We start from the raw sequence: 21,767 nt of genomic DNA, 5'->3' as shown, positions 1-21,767 counted from the left end.
GTAAATTCATACTTCTTTTAACATTTTAGTAGACATTACTATAGTATGAAGAGAGCCTGTGTGTCTTATATTTTTAAGTCAAATGCTTATTTGACTTTTCAGTTGAAATTCTTGAATGCCTGTGGAATGCATATTCTTTTTTTTTTTTATTGTGCTTTAGCTGAAAGTTTATACCTCAAGTTAGTTTCTCATGTAAAAATTTATGCACATATTGTTATGTGACCCTAGTTGCAATCCCTGTGCTATGACAGCACTCCCCGCTTTCCATCCCAGGTTTCCCCATGTCCATTCAACCAGTTCCTATCCTTTTCTGCCTTCTCCTCCTGCATCCAGACAGGAGCTGCCCATTTAGTCTTGTGTATCTACTTGATCTAAGAAGCACACTCTTCATGAGTATCATTTTATGTTTTATAGTCCAGCCTAATCTTTGTCTAAAGAGTTGGCTTTGGGAATGGCTTTAGTTCTGGGTTAACAGAGAGTACAGGGACCATATATTTGAGGGTTCCTCTAGTCTCAGTCAAACTGTTAAGTTTGGTCTTCTTGCATGAATTTGAGTTCTGCACCACACTTTTCTCCTGCTCAGTCAGGGACTCTGTTGTGTTCCCTGTCACGGCAGTCATTGGTGGTAGCCAGGCACCATCTAATTCTTCTGGTCTCAGGTTGATGGGAATGTCTGGTTTATGTGGCCCTTTTGTCTCTTGTTGTTGTTATTAGGTGCTGTCGAGTCGGTTCAGACTCATAGCCGCCCTGTGTACCACAGAACAAAACACTGCCCAGTCCTGCGCCATCCTTACAATCATTGTTATGCTTGAGCCCATTGTGGCAGCCACTGTGTCAGTCCATCTCGTTGAGGGTCTTCCTCTTTTCCGCTGACCCTATACTTGTTTGCAGCTGTTTTTCTTATTTCAAGTCATACCACATCAGCAAATGAAGGTCCTGAAAGCTTTACTCCATCCACGTCATTAAGGTTGACTCTATTTTGAGGAGGCAGCTCTCAGTTGTCTTTTGAGTGCCTTCCAACTTGGGGGGCTCACCTTCCGGCACTATATCAGACAATGTTTCGCTGCTGTTCATATGGTTTTCACTGGCTGATTCTTTTCAGAAGTAGACTGCTGGGTCCTTCTTCCTAGTCTGTCTTAGCCTGGAAGCTCAGCTGAAACCTGTCCTCCATGGGTGACCCTGCTGGTATCTGAATACTAGTGACATAGCTTCTAGCATCACAGTAACATGCAAGCCCCCACAGTACGACAAACTGACAGACATGTAGGGGTTTGTCTCTTGGGATAATATTTTCCTTTTGTCTTTGGTGTTCTTCATTCTCCTTTACTCCAGGTGGATTGGGACCGGTTGATGCATCTTAGATGGCTGCTTGCAAGCTCTTAAGACCCCAGACAACCACTCACGAAAGTGGGAGGAATGCATATTCTTTAACACAAAGAAACCTATCTCTTGAAATCGGAAACTGGTCTACAAGTAAACCTGTTTTCATATGCACCCATCCAAAGTGCTGTTCACAGTAGAAGAGTGGGAAATGCTGAAGTGAAAGCAGAAGTCCTAATTGCTGCACACACAACATCCCCACATGTTCTCATCCCCTGCTACTGCTGATCAGCATTTGGGGGGTATGTTTCAAAGAGGAACTGCCTTGAGAACCATTTCTGTTGTGGTTATTGCTGTAGCTTAGATATACTTGCTTTTTGGGTGTGACCATAGAATTCGCAAGTATCAGTGACTTTGGCTCTAAATGAAGCATTGTTTATTTATTAAACAACTAATAATAAACATCATTGCAAGAATGAACAGTCATCTTTCTTTTGTCTGATAATAGGAATTCAGAGTGTGGGGTACAGATAGCTGAGTGCTGGTTCCCTCTCTCTCACAAGCAGTCTTTTCTTATTATCTTCTTCTACCCTATAATCCCCCAGCCACACCCCCACCCCAGGCTGTTGGGATCGAGTTATGAGAGTTCCGAGAGTGGAGTGGATGTCAAAGTGCCCTTTTGACTTAACCCGTTGCCTTCGAGTCGACTCCAACTCATAGTGACCCTATAGGACATAGTAGAACTGCCTTACAGACTTTCTAAGGAGTGCCTGGTGGATTCCAGCTGCCGTAGCTCTTAACCACTACGCCACCAGGGTTTCCCCTTTTGACTTAACACTGACCAAAGACTTCAAGCTTTGGTAGAGTCATTTACCCAATGATTCTGCAGTGTGATGTAAATATTCCATGATAAACTTCAAATATAAGACTTGTAGAATCAGAATCTCAGTGTTTCAGGGGACCTGAAAGAGCACCTCATCTAGTCCCAGTTCAAAGCATGGATCCCATCATGGCACTGACAGTCCAGACTGGTCAATATACTGCCAAGCCATGGCTAGGAAGTGATATCTTAAGACCTATATTTGTTCTCATGCTCATTCTTAAGCCCCTTGTGTTGAAAATAGCTAGGGGTGAAGATGGTCATTATTGTTTGGTACGGCCTGAATGTCTGAAGCAGGCCCCAAAAGCTAGTTTTTCCTTTGGACTTCTTTGGATAGCCAACTCCCAGCTCAATCTGAGAACCTCCCAGAGTATAAATAACTTAATCTCCTGGGCCTATCTGGAATATCCTTTGGGCTATTCTGAATTCCATAGTTCCTGGGAATCAGGTGAATGTAGGCCTGGAGAAGGGGCTTGATTCATAGTTATGATCCACCCCTTGCTACAGTCACTAGACCTGTTGTATTCAAATGCAAATGGATGTTAGCCAAGTGAGGAGGTTATGGTAGCTTAGATATATAAGCAAATCCAGGAATTTTAGAGCTGGGATGCTTCTTAAAGATCTTCAAGTTTAGTCTCTTGATTTGGAGAGTGAGGAAACTGATGCCCAGAGTAAGAATTATACCTTTTTATCATCTACGAATTTCTCCCCCAACATGCCCTATAGCTGGTCATCCAGAGGATGGGGCTGGGGCACTCATAACCTCTAAAGAGAACCTATTCTAATGTAGGACAGTTCTAATTAAAATGAATTAACTAAATTGAAATCTACTTCCCTGAACTTTTATCTTCTTAGTGGTTCTGATTTAAATCCTCTCCTATGTAACATCCCCCAAGGTAGACTTTCTCAAATCCCCAAATAAGCAAATACCACTAAAGCATAAAATTTCCCTAACCAAAGTAAAGTATGACTGAAAAAGACCTTTATTGATTCTATAAAGACAGGGCATTCCACACATTCATGTATCCAGAACTTCTTTTTCTTGCTAAGAACTGCAATTTTCTTAGTATACTCTGCTTTTCATTTCTGTCATTGGCACTAGCATTTAGCTCTTTTCATGCTGCTTTTTATAAAGAAACAGACATTTTATCATTTTTTAAGCATAATTGTATAAAACTGTAAGGAAACAGCAGCAGATGGGGCTGAAGGACTGGACTTGCCTGCAACCTCATCTCTGGTTTCTCAGTTCACATTTGCTAGCTCTGATGGGCCTCTCCATTTCCACTGTCTCAGCCCGTGAAGAACTTCCCAATTGGACCAAACTTCTACCCAAATATAACTTCTGTGCTTCTGTTAGAAAGACCTGTCCAGAATGCATATTGGCCCATGTCACTTCCTCGCTCCATTCAGTTGTTTCCCAGCCCCAGTGCTGCACACATTTTCCACTAAAGTGCTACCTATTACAGAGGAGCCTCTCCCAACTGCAGTTCCTTGAGAGAATTAAAATCCTAATGCCCTTTGGCATCCATTGTCTGTAATGGATTAACTTTTCTCCTGTGCATCTAGAATGGTGCTAGTTGTGTATAGTCTTGAAGAGAATTGAGAAAATAATCACTCTAATCATTTGTTCTCTGGTTCAGATGAGCAATCAGGTTTGAAAGAATGGAAAAGAGAGACCTCCTTCAGGAGGTCCAGGAGTATAGATGGGAGCAGCCTCCAGAAACCACCAAATTTCACTGAAGCCTAGGGTTTCATCTTTAAGTTTTTTATGTCAGTATTGTATTCTACTAATACGTCCATGATTAAAAGTGTTTTAAATATTTATCAACGATTAAAACTGGTTCTACAGGAAGATTTGCCTAGTCTATAGAAGTGCAAATAACTACCTTTATTTTGTAAGCCCTATCGTGGGCATTTTATACATGTTATATTATTTAATATTTCTAGGGACTTTGCCCAAGATCACACAGCTAGTTCTGAGTCAGGGTTCTAACCCAAGTGTGTCTCAACGCCAAAGCCCACGTGTTTTCTCTAACTTGAAGTTGAAGTGAGAAATTCCAGAGCCTGAAAGTCTTTGTTGCCCAGTTCTGAGTTTATCTTTTCTGTCTAGAACATTGTAGAATATAGGATTTTTTTTTTCTTGGTCAAGTTACTGTTGTGTTTCAGTTCATGCGTAATTCAGACTACTTATGCAGGATACAACCCACCCTTGATCATCTAAAAAGAAAAATGAGCAGTGATGCAGGTATTTCCATATAACAGGGAATCTTCTCTCTTTGGTGCCTTTAAAACAAATTAGATCACATTTTTATAGTAGATTTACTTTTATAATTGTTTTAGAAGTTGATGAATATTGACATATTGTCATTTCTTGAGCCCTTTCCATCTGGTTATAGGAGCTGGCTTTTTTGGCAAGAGGAAGCCATTTTCGTTGTGAAAACTTGGTACAGAGTTTACTCCGTTTGTGTCTGCTTACCTAAGGCACGTGGGAAAGCGTGAATGCTAACATACCAAGATGTTAGAAATTGCCACTTCCCGCCCACCCAAATTTGACATTTACCTAACCATCTTGAATCCAGTTTCCATTAGATGTCCAGAGAAAAGTCTGTAGTGCTCTGGCAGTGGTCAAATCCAACCCAGAATTTCAAGGTGCTCTGGTTCCTTTAGTTCCCCTGAGAAGCTAGAACAACTGCTCAAATGATTGCTAATGAAGCCTGTCACAGCTATTTTTGGTCAAAGCTGACTCCACCCCTGAGTTTCTGGTTCTTCCAGAAAACCTGGTATTTGAAACTCTAGGGCATCCAGAGGATGATGTATGGAGGGAGCTCTGTGAGGTTCTTTTATTTTGTAGTTTCCTTTCCTGTTCTAAACTTCCTTTTCACCATGTATTACGTCTTAGTGCGTGATAGCCTTTACGTTATGTAAAAAAAGGGAAAGAGTTAAACTGGAAGGGAAAGTCCAGAATTTGGGTTAGAAAACCTGTTGAGTCAAAGGGGAACTTAGCAGAGGAGCGGAATGGAAATTATTTCCTTAGACAGTAGACAAATATTCAGGAAACACCTCTGCACCCCAAAGATAGGCACAGCTGCCACACAGTGACTATTAAAGGGAGGTTCAAAGTTATGAGCAAACAGCTGATTCTCTTGGTTCTTAGGCTGTTGCTGTTGGTGACAGGAAATCTTGTTCCCCAAGCTGCTGGCTTCCTGTTTTATTTTTACTCTTAGCAGGTCAGAATGTCCATAACAAGGAGCGGTCTGTTCCAAAGGGTTCTGCTCCCCTTTTGAGCCTGGAAGGTTTTTTTCCCCCTCTTAGTCAGACAATATGTTGTTCAGCTTTTAAAATCTGTGATGTTTAGCTTGTTTTAAGCATTTTGTATTCACAATCAACTTTTTTGGTGATGAGCTGGTGTTTTAAGATTCGATGTAAGTAAACCTCTGTTCTGCCTTTTTTGGAGGAGCTTGCAGTATGGGGTACGTTACCTTTATGCTTTACCTTTTCATTTGAAGAAAATTTGCCACTTTCCCCAGCACAAAAAACATTAGGCCATTTTAAATTTCTTTAGTTTCACAGGAGACAGAAACAAGACCAGTGCAATGTGCCTTGGCTGTGGTTATATTCATTTTGCTGAGACTAAAACCATCTCCTATTCTTGTCGAGCTAGGAATTTGGTAACCTGAATCTAAAACAATAGCTCAGCATGAACCTGAAGTGCTGGGGGATTTCCTAGGGAAAGGGGCTCAGCCGACAGGATAAGAAACAGTAACTGGAAGGTTTCCGGATCTGCTCCAGACACTTCCTGCTGTCTTAAGAGCCTTTTGGCCCAGGTGTATTGAACCGGATGGGAGGGAGAAAGCGAGCCGTTGGGTAGAAGAGAAAGAACCAGGGAATCTTACAGCACAGTTTGCTCAGCATCACGTTTGGCATATTGAACATGTAAAATTTTTCTTGATATTCTTTCATTCTGTCAATTTACAGACTAAATTTTAGTAGTGTTAATAGATACTGGCAGCGAGTATTTAGTTGTACATTAACAATCATCCGTCAAGGAAGAACTGGAGAGGTTATGTCCTGATGTATATCGGTGGAATCGCCATTGGCAGCCTGATTTCATTGTGGAGATTATCCGATGACAGAGCTTCTTTCTGATGCTTATAATTGGTGGCCTAGAGTCTGATTTGTCCTGGTTATGGACACCTCAAGGATAGGATCTGTACCATTCAGTGCCTGCTGATGGGCTGTTCTCTGCCCATGCCTTCTTGCCCCTGGAGACTTGTTGGTTGGAGCAGCAGTTGTCATGTTAAGGTTTCTATGCTGCCTGTGTACCTCAGCCAGCAGTCACCAGCTCTAGACTTATCCAGCAAGCCTTCTAATAGCAAAGCTTTAAGAAAAAAGGCTTAAAAGAAAAGAAAAAAAAGTTGGGCCACAGAGAAGGGGAGAAAAGATTTTAAAGCTGTTTTAGATCTGAGCGAGACAAAAAAAAAAAAAAAAAGGCTCACACAGCCCTAGTGTGCCTGGAATTTGTGGTTGAGTAATACTTTCCTGTTATTTCTTTTTTAGGTTGTTTTTCATCATTCAGAACATTGCCTGAAGCAGGTCCACCATGCCGTTAGTAACGAGGAACATCGAGCCAAGGCACCTGTGCCGTCAGACGTTGCCTAGCGTTAGAAGCGAGCTGGAATGCATGACCAACATCACCCTGGCAAATGTCATCCGACAGCTGGGCAGCCTGAGTGAGTGCCGCAGAGAGCCTGTGCTTTGCCCTCAGGGGTCGTTGGTGCTCTTTATTTAGTTGCCTTCTCCTCCCGTGTTCCTATTTCTCCCCCATCTGCCCACCCTAGGTAATGCGAAAACATATCCCACTCCTCTCCCCAAAGAGAGCTCCTTTTTGGTACAGATTCTTCCCCTCAACCCTTTCTTCATCCACCACCACCCTCTAGGTTCCCTCCACCTCCCCCTCCACCTGCTTCAAAAGAAATCTGTGGGAAGGGTGGCAGGAAGGGCTGCAGCAGAAACTGCAGATGGAATGACAGAGCAGAATTCTCCGTGTAAAGTGGGAGGTTCACAGAGCAGTAGCCCGGGTCGGGGAATGTGCCTCTAATTGCAGGAGCTGCTCGATGTGGCCTGACTTTGTTAAAGCCTCAGGTTTGCCAATAGTCTTTATCTACCCAACACCCCCCGCCCCCCCGCCTCCCCCCCGCCGGCTTTTCTTCCCAAAGAGAAGTAAAGCAAACACGCACTCAGAGAGATTCTGGCTGACTTGTCCACCTGGTACACATTTAATTGTGTTGTAAGTGCCCAGGTCCAAATTCAGGGTACAGATTACTTCTGCAGTCCCTGGGGTATTGGGAGTTTTGCAAGCTGCGTGAACATACAGTGACACGAATTGTAACCGGAGTCATTCTTCTCTAAGAGGAAGATGGGGGTTAACCCAGTAAGATGGGAGTTAACCCAGTCTGTTTTAGAGCTGAGGGAAAGCCAGCTCAACTGTAATTCTGGTGTTTGTTTTTAATTGGCAAGAATGAATGAGACCGCCTTGGGTGGGGTACATGCATGTGGTTTGGGTTTCATTCTGAATCAAGCTGACTTTGTTTGCTTGAAGCCAAGGTATGGGAAGGGCAGATGCTTGGGCAGGCTCTGCATTTGTCTAATGCCACTCCAGCTCCCAGAAGAACCTCCGTCAAAATGGCATTTTAGTGATCTTTTTTAGCAAAGGCATCTTGGTGTGAATCATTTCAGATGCTCACTCCTCCTATCACTTCACTGCCCTTAGTGAAGGCAGTGAAATATCAGGAAAGCCTGTATTCCCCCCATAGTAATAGGCCCTGTCTTTAAAATAGGAGCCTGAGGAGACAGAGCTCTGTGACCAGATGATATATGGGGTCTGAGATGTCTAAGCTTTCACCTAGCTCAGGGGCCATCTCAGATGATCCAGGGCTTAGAGAAGCCCGGATGGGGCGTCACAAAGAAATGAAACCCTGCCAGTGCCTCTCTTACACAAAGGAACATTGACAGCAGTGCAGCAGCAGTGCGGCTGACAGGGAAGCACATGAAGGCTGCACAGAGCCTCACTGCTGCGTAAAAGCATCGTTTCTGCTTCTGTCACTCCGAGAAGGCCAAATGGGTGGAAGTCAATCACACAGTGGTTCCTTCTCCAAAGGACAAAGGACATCTAGCTAATAGTGCTTCTTATTCTCACTCAGCAGGAGGTATGCTCTCTCTCAGGTGTTTTTCCAGGGTAGTGTTGATAGATACCATTGTTCACACACTCCCACTTGTGATCAGACCACTCCTATCTTGAGGAAGCCGATCTGGGGATCAGGGTTGGCTTGTGCCTAAGGAAACAAGATTTCCTCACATTGTGGGGCTAACTGACCCTTTAGTCATCCATTAAACGTATATGGAACATATTTTGTGTGCCAGAGGCCAAGGAGATACAGTGATAATAAGAAATGGTTCCTGTCTTCCAGGAGCTCATAATATACCAGGGAAGATGGAAATAAATAATTCTTAAGAGGAGATAGGAGGAAGGTAGGAAGGGAACTTATATTTGTTAGTTGCCTACTTTATGCCAGGTTTTGATAGGATCTCAGCATAGATTATCTCACTTAATCTGCTCAGTAACTTTATGAGGGTAGGTGGTAGCATTCCCATTTTACAGATGAAGAAATAGAGGCTCAGAAAAGTCAGGTAACTTGCTTAGAGAGATATAACCAGTAAGAGGCAAAGTCAATACTGTATTTAAAACTCAGACTTTCTAAGAATTTCTCGGCTCCCATCCCCTACTCTCTGTCTCTGCCAACACTTCCCTCATTGTTGTTAGGTGCTGTCGAGTCGATTCCATCTCATAGCGGTCCTGTGTACAACAAAAGGAAACACTGCCCCATCCTGCGCCAGTTGTTGCTATGCTGGAGCCCACTGTTATAGTCACTGTGTCGGCCCATCTTGTTGAGCGTCTTCCCCTCTTTCGCTGACCCTTTACTTTACCAAGCGTGATATCCTTCTTCAGGGACTGGCCCTTCCTGATAATATGCCCACAGTAAGTGAGACAAGGTCTCACCACCTTTTTTTTTTTTTATTATTGTGCTTTAAGTGAAAGTTTACAATTCAAGTTAGTTTCTCATAAAAAAATTTATACATACGTTGTTAAGTGACCCTAGTGGCTCTCCCTATAATGCGGCGGCACACCCCTCCTTTCCACCCCGGATTTCCCGTGTCCATTCAACAGCTCCTGTCCCTTTTTGCCTTCTCATCTTGCCTCCGGACAGGAGCTGCCCATTTAGTCTCATATATCTACCTGAGCTAAGAAGCACTCTCTTCACGAGTATCATTTTACATCTTATAGTCCAGTCTAATCTTTGTCTGAAGAGTTGGCTTCAGGAATGGTTTCAGTTCTGAACTGACAGAGAGTCCGGGGGCCATATCTTCTAGCGTCTCTCCAGTCTCAGTCAAACCATTTTATTAAGTCTGGTCTTTTTTACTGGAGTTTGACTTCTGCACCCCACTTTTCTCCTGCTCCATCAGGACTGTCTGTTGTGTTCCCTGTCGGGGCGGTCATTGGTGGTAGCCAGGCACCGTCTAGTTCTTCTGGTCTCAGGCTGATGGACTCTCTGGTTTAGTGGCCCTTTCTGTCTTTTGGGGCTGATATTTTCCTTGTGTCTTTGGTGTTCTTCATTCTCCTTTGCTCCAGGTGTGGGTTGGGACTACTTGATGCAACTTAGATGGTGCTTGCTAGCTTTTAAGATTCCAGATGCCCCTCATGTAAGTGGGATGGAGAACATTTTCTTAATAAACTTTGTTATGGCAATTGACCCAGAAGTCCCCTGAAACCATGGTCTCCAGACCCCTTCCCCTGCTACTCTGTCCCTCAAAGTGTTTGGTTGTATTCGGGAAACTTCTTAGCTTTTGGTTTAGTCCAGTTGTGCTGGAAGTCTCACCATCCTTGTTTCTAATGAGCATTCTGGCTGTACTTTTTCCAAGACAGATTAGTTTGTTTTTCTGGCAGTCCATGGTATATTCAGTATTCTTCACCAACACCATAATTCAAAGGCATCAATTCTTCTCAGGTCTTCCTTATTCATTGTCCACTTCCCTGATTCAGACCTTTGTTGGCTCTCACTTAAACTATGGCCCTACCCCTGGCTTCTCTTTTTCTGATCCAGCCCCCTTAGAATCTATCTATCCCCTATGCCCCTGCTAGAGTGATTCTGCCTAAAATGCAAATCTCACTTTTTACTTTTATAATTCTGAATTGTTCAAAATTTTTTAAATCTGTTAACTTTCATAACTTACAAAGTGTTTTTTAAGTAAGAGTGCAGATCTTTAACTATTTATCTCCCCTGTTCTTCACTATGGAATAATCTGAGTCCCTTGGCTTGGCATTCAAGACTCCGGGACCTGCCTTCTTTTCCAGTCTCATGTTCCGCAATACCTCTTTTTCTATTTTTATATATATATATATATATTTTTTTTTATTGTGCTTTAAGTAAAAGTTTACAAACCAAGTAAGTCTTTCATACAAAAACTTATATACACCTTGCTATACGTTCCTAGTTGCTCTCCCTTATTTTATATATTTTTTGAAGATTCTTTTAAATGAAAAGAGGAAAAAGAAGAATGAATTATCAGCTCCTGGTAGTTCTCCTGAGACGAGCCACACTCTCTTATACCTCCATGCAATGTTCATGCCGTTTCCTGCTTGGAGAGCCCTTGCCATCCTTGTTTGCCTGGCCATCTGTAACTGATCCTTCAAGGCCCACCTTAGGGATCACCTCCTCCAGATAGGGCTAAGTGCTTCTCTGAGCTCACATTATATGCCTAAATTATTGTATACCACATTATATTAGAAATTATCTACGTCTTTTATACTAAAAGTTCTTTGAAGGTAGAAATCGTGCATTGTTTATCCTTGAACCTCATGTCTATCTTGTATAGTACCTAGCACCCGGTAGAAGTTCAGTAAATGTTTGTTGAATGATTCATGCCTATATTCTCTCTACATTCCACGTTTTTGGTGCAGGGAATGCAAGGGAGGAAGGAATACTTTCTGTGGGGATAGGGAGGGTCAGAGAGGCTTCACAGGAGGGGTTACATTTGAACCTAGACCTTGAAAGATGACTAGGATTTCACGTAGCAGAGACGGATGCGGGGATAGGCTCATGTGTGTTTCAAGCTCATGACCTTGGCCTCCCGTGCATTGTAATCTAACCAAAACTGCTTGGTATAGTAAGGACGGTCTGATTATGGAATGGATAAAGCAAAAAACTAAAAATTCCACAGCCATGGATCACTCCATAATAACACACCCAGAGTTCTCATTTTCCCTTGGTGCAGTGAGATTGGCATTTCACATATTAAGTTGCCATATTTTAGGAAATGTAAGTACAGCCAGCCAGCCAGCACTTTTGATAAGTCACTTGGTCACCTACGAGAATGTAAGCCCCATGTGGACCGTTAGGAAATCATGCTATGAGTACAGTAGAGGGATGGGGCATGCCACGGGTTGGGGGGCTCCACTCAGACTTCAACAAGAGCAACTTCACATTTTTTATAAAATCAGTTTTATCTATTCTATATCCACATAAGATGATCATTTGAAGAGTTTTACTGGTAAGGAAAAAAAATCAAGACTGCTTCTCGAATCTTTTGCAAATTGTGGTGTGTGTTATGAGTTGCTGGTAGATATTGAGTCTATCTTGGCAATCTGAATAAATGAAATTTACCTCTGTACAAGGCACTTTGGTTTTCTCCTATTTAATTATCACACTTCCGTTTTCCAAGGTTGGAGTAATTTTTAACACTTGAAGAATACAGAGTATCAAATTACTGACTGGAATTATATTTTAAATTTCCTTTAGGTTTAATACTTAGGATATTTAGATATTGTACACTCTCCCAAGTCATATGATACAAAGAAGAATCTCATTTTAACAGCTTGTATCTTTAGCTTATTTAATCCTTTTGATAATTTAATGAGATAGACGTAGTTATCCCCGTTTTATAGATGAGGAAACTGAGACTGAGGGGTTGTGACTTCCTGGAGAGTACACAGGTATAAATTGGAAGAACTGAGACTTAAATTCAGGTTTTCTGATTTGAAGTTCACTCTGCCTTCCATGAAGCTTTGGTGGTTCAGTGGTTGAGAGCTCAACTGCTAACCAAAAGATTAGCAGTTCGAATCCACCAGCTGCTCCTTGGAAACCCTATGGGGCAGTTCTACTCCATCCTATAGGGTCGCTATGAGTTGGAATCAACTCAATGGCACAGGTTAGGTTTTTTGATTTTGGTGCCTTCCATGTATCATAGTTCTAAGAGTGTGTGCGTTACTGTGCCAGTGTCCCTCATGCCCTCTTAAAACCGAGTTCTCAACGTGACCAATTTTATACACTGGGGTTCTTTGTAAGATTTAATGTCAAAAACCACTGTGCCACACTAAACTACTACTCCCATTATCACTGGGAGTACTACCCACTTCAATGAGGAGCAGGAAATCCTTGTATTCTTTTGATAACCTAAGAGTAAGTTGATTTGGGATTTTCTTTCCCTCCAGAACAGGTGAATGGTTAACAGGTATTTTTGAGCCTGGTTTATTTCCCACATATAATGCTGCAAGTTACTCTGCTTTAACCCTCTAATCACAATTTCCATTACCTGGTTGAACTTGATACAATATGGTTTTTATGGGAACTTAGCAATTTTATAGGAGCCCTGGCGGCGCAGCGATTGAACGCTGGGCTGCTAACTGAAAGATGGGTGGTTTGAACCCACCAGCAGCTCTGTGGGAGACAGATGTGTCAGTGTGCTCCCCTAAAGGTTCACAGCCTTAGAAACTCTATGGGGCAGTTCTACTCTGTCCTATAGGGTCACTATGAGTAGGAATGAGAACTCTATTGCAGTGAGTTTTTTTGGTTTAGGGATTTTATGGACAGGGATCAGACAGGTTCCCCACCTACAGAGTAGCCCCATAGCCAATTTGAGTCCTTTGGACCCAGGGGCATCCCATAGTTGTTTAGGTCATAAAACCATTCTGTATGCATGGACTTTCTCCTTCCTTAATTAGAAACTCCTTGTTGACTAAATTTATCAACAATTCAGAATTTGCATTTCATTGATCTTATCCTTACTCTCCAGGTTATACTGGGAAGGTGAGTTTCAGTTCACCCTGAAAGTGCAGTTTTGACTTCTCAGACTAATTTTTTTTCTCCCAAATATGGACTACGCATAAATGTAGTTTAGAAGCTAAGAAGTAGGATCTACTTTAAATAGTTCTCAAAGAAATTATCTCTTCATTGAGCATGGTCACTCGTACCAGCCTTCACCTTGCAAGTAAGAAGCTCAGATGATACGTTTATTCATATGTACCATTTTTCATTCCTAGTAAGAATGTGCCTTGTGGCTTGGAATGACAATATGGAGGTAGTGTCAAATTGCTGTTATGTTTCTTTGGCAGCAAAGTCTCCCTGCATTCCAGGATTGAAAGTAAGGAACTCTTTCTTTTATTTGGAAAAAAAAAAAAAAAAGACATGGTGAAAAGAGACCACTGGCATGTTGTTTTTCAGGGAGGGCTTAAAAGTTTCCTCTTTTTACTCGTTCCCTGAGATGCAGATTTGAAGGATTGTAACCTAGAGCAAAGACTTTGAAGTAGCTGGTTATAAAACATAAAATAACCTTTTCAACCCTTAGAAGAAGTTATACGTCTCTGCTGTGGGTTGTCGGTAAGTTCAGGGCCCCCCAAAGATACTGCAACTCATCTTCCTTCAATGTACTTTTGAGGCTCCATTGAGGAAGCAATTTCTTATTTTGCATGTTAATTGTAGACGCCTAAAAGGTTCTTTTAGTGCCCAATCTGTTTTCCAGAATGATTTTACAAGGTACTTTTACAGAGCAGCAAGGGGCTAAGGGCTAGGTGTCTGTGTAGACAAACTGTCCACTCTCCCAGGGTTAATCTTTTGCATTACACCTTTAGATTTTATTCATCCTGCTTTGAGTTTGATGACTGTTTCATGGGTTTGCCAAGAAGGTTCAATTGGTTATAGAACATACGCAGATTGCCCAAGCTATGGAGGGTGTCTGTCTCCAAGCGGTATCTGCTTATAGCCGAAACCATCTTGAGGTGTATATGGGGGGCGGGGAGTACAGTCTTTAGTTGCCAGTTGTTTTGTCCATATATGTCACTTTTATGCACGAGCGACTTGATTTCTTTGCTCATTCCAGGTAAATATGCAGAGGACATTTTTGGAGAGCTCTTTACTCAGGCAAATACCTTTGCCTCTCGGGTAAGCTCCCTTGCTGAGAGGGTCGACCGCCTACAAGTTAAAGTCACTCAGCTGGATCCCAAAGAAGAAGAAGGTAAGGAAGCTGAGCTCAGCATTCGCAGGCTCTGCTGAGCAGTTTCTTAGAATTTTTTTTTTCCTGATTTATAAAAAAGTGAGGGGAGAAATCACAGAGGCCTATGAAGTTCTGCTTTGAGGTGACATAAGCCTGGGTGGTGTGAAGAAACCTTTTTAGCTCCACCACACCCCCACACACTCCCTTTCTCCCATTCCCCCAATTCCCTCTTTTTCAAACTTCCCCTCCCCAATCCTATTTTGCTACCATAAAAGTACTTGGAAGATTCATTCCTCCTAAGGAGAGGCCTGCTAGATCTGGCCACATAGTAAACCTTTGTGTTGCCTCATTTTGTTCAGTCGTGAAATGGCTGGGCTGCTGACAGCCTTGTGGGGCTTCCCCACAGGGGGAGGAAAAAAAAAACCTGGCTGCAGACAGCCGCAGCCAAGAAATGCGGCAGCTGAGGCCTCTCTGACTGGTGTGACTCAGTGTTTGCTCAGATGGCCTGTCGTCCATTTTCTAACGCCTTCCATCTTCTGTCAGTGTCACTACAAGGAATCAACACCCGAAAGGCCTTCAGAAGCTCTACCATTCAAGACCAGAAGCTTTTTGACAGAAACTCTCTCCCAGTGCCTGTCTTGGAAACATACAACACCTGCGACACTCCTCCACCTCTCAACAATCTTTCCCCTTACAGGTAACAGCTGGCTAGTTCCTCCCTTTTTCCACCTAAAGTAAAAAAACACTAGATTGTCTTTTTACCTAAAGATGTTGTTTACATCAGAGGATTGTATCAAACAGCTCACTAACTACGCCAGAGTTGCTTGTGGCAGCAGAAGCTGAAGTTTACCATATAAACACTGTCACTTACTTGGTCTCTGAAATTCATAGTGAATGTATATGGAAAGTTTGCTATAGCATTATATGCTGCAGAGTTTTCATTTGGTATAAGCCAGGTCCTTCTTGGACTCCATCCAAGGAATTTAGTTATTAGTTATTATAGAACCAAAAGGACTTTGTTACAAGGCGGTCCTATAACATGGATCCCAGGGGCAACCTTCTAGCAAGGCTCCCACTTACTTGTAAACCACTAGATTACCAGATGTTGGAGTGTGTTGGTAGGGCCAGCCTCACGGACGGGTTGCTCTGGGTCTTGAGGGGTCCTTCCAAAGTTTAAGGAGTAATTGACATTCTTCCAGATGAGTACCGTTAACTTTGTTTTGTACACCATTTCAACATTCCCTTCCGAACCTACACTGCTGTGGCTGAACTTGAAAAGGAAGGTAGCCTTATAGACACCTTAAAGCCCCTCCCTTCTAGTGGTCTGGTAGTATTGTCATACTGCAAAAAACCACTGAGCAGGGGCAGAAAGGGAATATTTATCTTGCTTGTATCCATAAATATCTTTGGAACAGGTAAAAAGTAATTACAGATAGCTGGAGGCAGATGTCTTCTGTGAGGCATGGGTACACTGCAAAGTAGAGAGAGAGTGTGTGTGTGTGTGTGTGTACACCTGTGAAATTCAAGGACATCTGTCTGATTTAGGAAGCCTGGAATAGGAGCATGGTAGCCTCTCACACAGATACAGGGAAGGTGCATTGCATCTATCTTGTATTGCTGTGTGAAATTATGTTTATCCCTTCGCTTTCAAAGGGGATAGCCAGCAGAGCAGGACAGAGATTTAACTCTCTAGCCTTCATCATTTAGTCTAGTTGGGTTTGGGCGGGGGGGCTTGGAGGAAGGAAGGGATCACACCCTTGATAATATTGAAAAAAGTATGATACAGGGTTTGTGCGGTAGGATAATAAGAAAATTTTATTTTTCAGTTAATAATATTTTCTCTTTTAACATATAATATCAGAACTAGTATCTTCTCTCAATTATCTGGACTTGGCCTAACAGAAACAAGCAGTGGTATAGCTAACTCAGAACACGATTTAATATAAAAAATCGTTAGTGTTTGATTTAAAAGTGTTTTCTGTATGTTGCGATAGGATTGGAGGCCAGGGAATAGAGTTACCTTTTTGATTCTTTTTTTTTCCTGAGAATGTACACGACAAAACATGCAGCCATTCAACAGTTTCTACATGTACAGTTCAGTGACATTGATTACATTCTCTGAATTATGCACCTATTCTCACCCTCCTGAGTTGTTCCTCCCATATTAACATAAAGTCATTGCCCCCTAAGTTTCCTACCTAATCTTTCGAGTTGCTCTTTGTTGTCCAGTTCTTTTTAGTTCAGAATAAGTTAAAATAAATGTCTGCTCTTAAGCACGCACTTTCTGGAAAGTGAGAGTGGCTTAGCCATGCAAAAGTGCAGGATTCCAATGTGGATCATTGAGTCTGGCACAGATAACCCTGGCTCTAACCCTCAGAAGCTGACTCTGTACTACTGTCACAGCCGCTAGAGGTGTGATTAAATCTTGTGGTCATAAGGCAGCTGGCCATCTGTTCTCACTGGAGCCCCCTTGTGGTTGGTTGGTGGGGCAGATGCTGAGCTATTCTAGAAAGGAGCAAGAAGGTAGAGTGCTGGGCTCTCTGTATTTGCTGAGGAATAACAGCTGTACAGACATACACATTTGTGTATATTCATGTGTACATATTTGCACAAATACGAACACGTGTGCACAGGTTTCAGGTAGTTGGAATGCTGCCTAGAGAGCTGTGGGGAATTGGTAGGGGAAGGGGAACCAGTGGCGGGAACCAGTGGCAGAAACCACCTGTGATGTGCCAGAATGTGAGGATATCCTCAGGGAGGTGGTGGTGGTCATGCAGATCATTAGAAATAATCAAGATCCCTCCTCCAAAAGCACCTTTGTGGTCTGACCATGCAAATTCCTCTGCCTGGAGTTGAAAGTAAAGGCTAAGGTTCTTCAAAAGCCAGGCAAGTGAAGAGATGCCATTCAGAGGCATTGGAACACTGGTATGAGAGAGGAAACACGCAGTCAATTCGAGTGACTTCTTAACTCTTCAATGTAAAAACTGCTAACTGGTAGGTGTTTGGAATATTGGATTTGGTTAGGAGCTCATCTGTCTCCTGACAGCTACTTGTCTTCATTTCTATCCCAGGGACGATGGGAAGGAGGCACTCAAATTCTACACAGACCCTTCGTACTTCTTTGATCTTTGGAAGGAGAAGATGCTGCAGGACACCAAGGATATCATGAAAGAGAAGAGAAAGCATAGGGTGAGGGGAAAGGGGCGTCTGTTCTACACATCAGTAGGCACGCTTGTGGAGGGGGAATGAAAAGGAAGCCGGTCTTATGTGAAGTAATCATTCCAAGTGCCTGCTTGTTTGAATGCCAGGTGAAACTCTAAAAAATTATGTCCACACCAAGCACAACCAAGATGAAAGTATAAATCACACCAAAAATGTGTTTGTTCCCCCTAGCACTATTAACAATTGAGTATATTCAGGCTGAGTTTTAGAAATTGACTTTTCTGTTCAGCATTTATTTCTCCTGCAGTTTGCACATGACCCTGCTGGACACTCAGGCTAGGCTAGTGCCTTCCCTGCCAGTTTTGCAGCTCATTTCTCAGATCAGCACAAGGCTCTGCAGTGCTTGATTTGCAGTGAGCAGTTTAACACCTTCATTACTAGATGGGTGGGGTAGAAGGGATATCCCTATTTTTGGGAGTGGCTTCTCTCCCCTTAGACCTGCAGTGGCATGTGTATGTATGTGTCCTGCCAGGGCAACCTCATAATCCCATTAACGTCACTGCCGGGAGGCCCAAGAGAGCACCAGGGGCTAGTGCAGCTGCACAGGCTGAAGAAGTCATTGGGGTTTTTTGTTTTTTTTTTTTTTTAACTGTTTCCTTATATCTGCCCCAGATATCTGCAGTTGTCATTACTTCTCATCTCTCTTGACTGACCTTTGTGGCAGAGCACATAACAAATAGCTGTTTACTGAATTCCTGACAATTAGAGCTGCTAAGAAACATGAACATGTTACCCAAAAAGGTAGTGGGTTTCCCATTGCTAGAGATGTTGAAGCATGAGATTGAGCAAATGTTTCCCCCGGGCTGGGATCAGATGACATTCTCGGTCACTCCAAAGCCAGTAATTCTATAAATTCTGTAGTGCTACTGTATATTGTTTAGGCAAAATCATCTCTTGGGTTTGTGTCCATGAAGATGGGTAGAATTTTGATAAAGACCTTTGGAAAATGTTTTATAAAGGGTTTTCTGTTCCTTTCCATGTTAGAAAGAGAAGAAAGAGAATCCAAATCGAGGGAATGTGAACCCACGGAAAATCAAGACACGTAAAGAAGAGTGGGAGAAAATGAAGATGGGACAAGAATTTGTGGAGTCCAAAGAAAAACTGGGGCCTTCTGGGTAAGTGGTGCTTTTGTACTCTTCCTAGCATTCTCTGAAGGGGCTGGGGGCTTGGAGACAACAGTCTGATGACTCTGTCATGACACCTTTCACACCCCCTGCAGCCTGGCTGTGTGGATTAGATCAATGCTACTATTAATCAGCTACTTTTAAAGTGCATCTATCTGGTGATTAAAATTTGCTAAATAAATCAAGAAACTCAGCAGTTTCAATGAGGTGACTGGAATGGTCTTGAAAGCCCAGGGCCTCTAGTGCCCTTATTTTGCCAGACACTAGTATGTCTCAGGGCCTCAAAGGAAAGACTGGAAAGGGGAGAAAAGTGGTCTCACCAGCCCTTTGCCTCCAGAGCATTGATTTGAAGGCCGTGCCCAGAGCTGGGCATTTCAGGGGAGTGGGAAGGACCAGGCAGGGAATTTGTGCACATCACCAAAGCAGCTTTTCAGCCAGCCTTTGTCAGTCTCGAGAGAGAGGCTAGCCAAGGGACTGAATGCAGACCTCAAAAAGAGTGTGGGAAAGGTTGCTCGGCCAGTATTAAGGCTGTATATCTCCGTGGAGAAATAGTAGATGTCAGTCTGACCCCATTTCCCAACACGAAATTACAGTAAAGGCTTTAAGGGAAAAATGGTCTTAAAGCTTGAGTTTGATGCTTATCCTGGTGCCTGACCTGTGTGACATTCAAAGCCAAGTCACCACAACTGCTTGGCATGAAAGTTGCCCTTGTTTTTCCACTAAATGCATTGCATCTTGGCTTTTAGAGAACCATGTTATTAGCACATGCCAGCCCATGCCGGGTGTCTGGGAATGATAAAAGGAAAGAGTTGAGTTGTTCTTGCTTTTAGGGATAACTCTGCCATGAAAACCTTGACTTTAAAAATTCTTAACACTTCTGACACTTGTTTTTCCTGGATTAAGAAATTTGTTTTAAAGAGTGATGAAGATGGTGAGAGGAGAAAATGAACCTCTCTCTCTACTGGGAGATCAGCCCTGAGGTACCTTCATTAGTTTCACCTCCCAGTACGAGGGGCCATTTTGTTCCTTGGTTACATTCTCTTCAGACAGGCACTTGTCATAGGTTCAGTGACTCTAAGGCCAGAAGCTTACATGTCCAGGATGTCAACTATTGTGTGTTTATTTTCTTGTGGAATGAGGTTGGGGAGGCTGAGGACTCTCCTTCCCATTTTCCTGTTGTCCAAGAGGTTTGGGGTTGGGCTGCATCTGGACATGCTTGTTGGGTGAACCTATAAAGAAATGTCCTTAGCCTGCAGGGCTCCAGGCCTTGGGGATTTTCCTCATCAGAGCATCATTTGATTCACTTAGCTCCCTCCAACTCTGTTCTCCTTGGGGTGTTTTAGATAAGTTCTTTAGCAATCCAGCAGTGGTAGAAAGAAGGGTAAGGTTGAACAGAGCAGGTCAGATTTTGCGAGCTGTTGCTGGGTATATTTTTGCTTGTTTGGAGTTTTGTTGCTTGGTGTGTTTGTGCTTGTTTGGAAGTTTGCTGTCCACCCAGAGCAAATTCACCTAAATCCCAGTGCTCTCGGGGACAGGTTTCTATGAGGCAAGCCCAACCACCCTACTTTAATCAGCAGCTCATTTTGTTTGATGTGAGACCTGGCAGAGGGACCGAGTCTAACTACCACACAGCAACCTGCATTTGTCCTCAGCTTGGTTTTGCAATCAAATACCTCCTTGGCCTTTGAGCACTCGGGAGACTTGCCGACCTCAAAATCAGGCCTTGTGCCAGTCACGTGTTTGCAGCTCACTAGCCTGTGGAGCTTGGCTTCACCATTTGCCATGAGACAGACTTTGGGATTTAGGTATAGGCTGCACCTAACATTTGGGAGAGAATTCAAAAGGATTTCTGGGTTTGATAAGGCCAACACTGGGAAAGGAACAGCATGGTTTTAATAATCTGGATTGAATTCCATTACTACAACAGTCCAGTAGAAACATCTGTTTAACAATAGAATATTTAATCCTGAACTAAAATCTCAGTATAACAGAAAATATATATGGGGAATATGTTCACGTGTGTTATTGTTAGGTGCCATTGAGTGAGTTCCAACCCATAGCGACCCTATGTACAACAGAACAAACACTGCATGGTCATGTGCCGTCCTCACAATCATTATGTTTGAGCCCGTTGTTGCAGCTGCTGCATCGGTCCATCTCATTGAGGGTCTCCTTCTTCTTCACGGACCCTCTACTTTACCAAGCATGATGTCCTTCTCCAGGGACTGGTTCCTCCTGCTATCATGTCCAAAATACATGAGATGAAGTCTCTCCATCCTCGCTTCTAAGGAGCATTCTGGTTGTACTTCTTCCAAGACAGATTTGTTCATTCTTCTGGCAGTCCACAATACATTCAATATTCTTTGCCAGCACCACAGTTCAAATCCATCAGTTCTTCAGTCTTCCTTATTCATTGCCCAGCTTTCCCATGCATATGAGCTGATTGAAAACACCGTAGCTTGGGTCAGGCACACCTTAGTCCTCAAGGTAACATCTTTGCTTTTTAACACTTTAAAGGGGCCTTTCAGAGCAGATTCACCCAAAGCAGTAGTATGTCGTTTGAGTTCGTGACTGCTGCTTCCCTGGGCATGGGGAATATACTCACAGCATTTTATTTCTTCCTAAATGCTTTTGTAGCAATTTTTTTGTGTGTGTGTATGTGTGTGTGGTATCTTAAAAAAAAAAAATAGAGTACCACTCAGGTTCTATAAATGACACTGGGTTCATCATCAGGTATCCACCCAACTTGGTGTACCAGAATGGCAGCATTGGCTCTGTTGAAAACATGGACGCAGGCAGCTATCCACCACCACCACCACAGTCAGATTCCACTTCTCCACCTTCTCCTTCCTTCTCTGAGGACAACTTGCCTCCCCCCCCAGCCGAGTTCAGGTAAA

At 42.9% G+C, this 21,767-nt stretch overlaps 1 protein-coding gene across 1 annotated transcript in view; it reads left to right on the top strand.

Annotated features, from left to right (window-relative positions):
• Nucleotides 1-21,767, top strand: part of WASF2 (WASP family member 2) — a 75,059-nt gene that overhangs the window by 49,076 nt on the left and 4,216 nt on the right. Inside the window, exons 2-7 of the mRNA XM_049878422.1 lie at nt 6,758-6,930; nt 14,411-14,545; nt 15,068-15,221; nt 17,596-17,713; nt 18,731-18,861; nt 21,604-21,762. Coding sequence (XP_049734379.1) covers nt 6,801-6,930; nt 14,411-14,545; nt 15,068-15,221; nt 17,596-17,713; nt 18,731-18,861; nt 21,604-21,762 — 827 coding nt within the window. The 5' untranslated portion in view covers nt 6,758-6,800. The remainder of the gene's footprint in view (nt 1-6,757; nt 6,931-14,410; nt 14,546-15,067; nt 15,222-17,595; nt 17,714-18,730; nt 18,862-21,603; nt 21,763-21,767) is intronic.

Source organism: Elephas maximus, chromosome 3, assembly GCF_024166365.1.
Source record: "Elephas maximus indicus isolate mEleMax1 chromosome 3, mEleMax1 primary haplotype, whole genome shotgun sequence".
Taxonomy (NCBI): domain Eukaryota; kingdom Metazoa; phylum Chordata; class Mammalia; order Proboscidea; family Elephantidae; genus Elephas; species Elephas maximus.
Note: the sequence above shows the minus strand (reverse complement) of the source record. Positions and strands in the feature narration are given on the sequence as shown.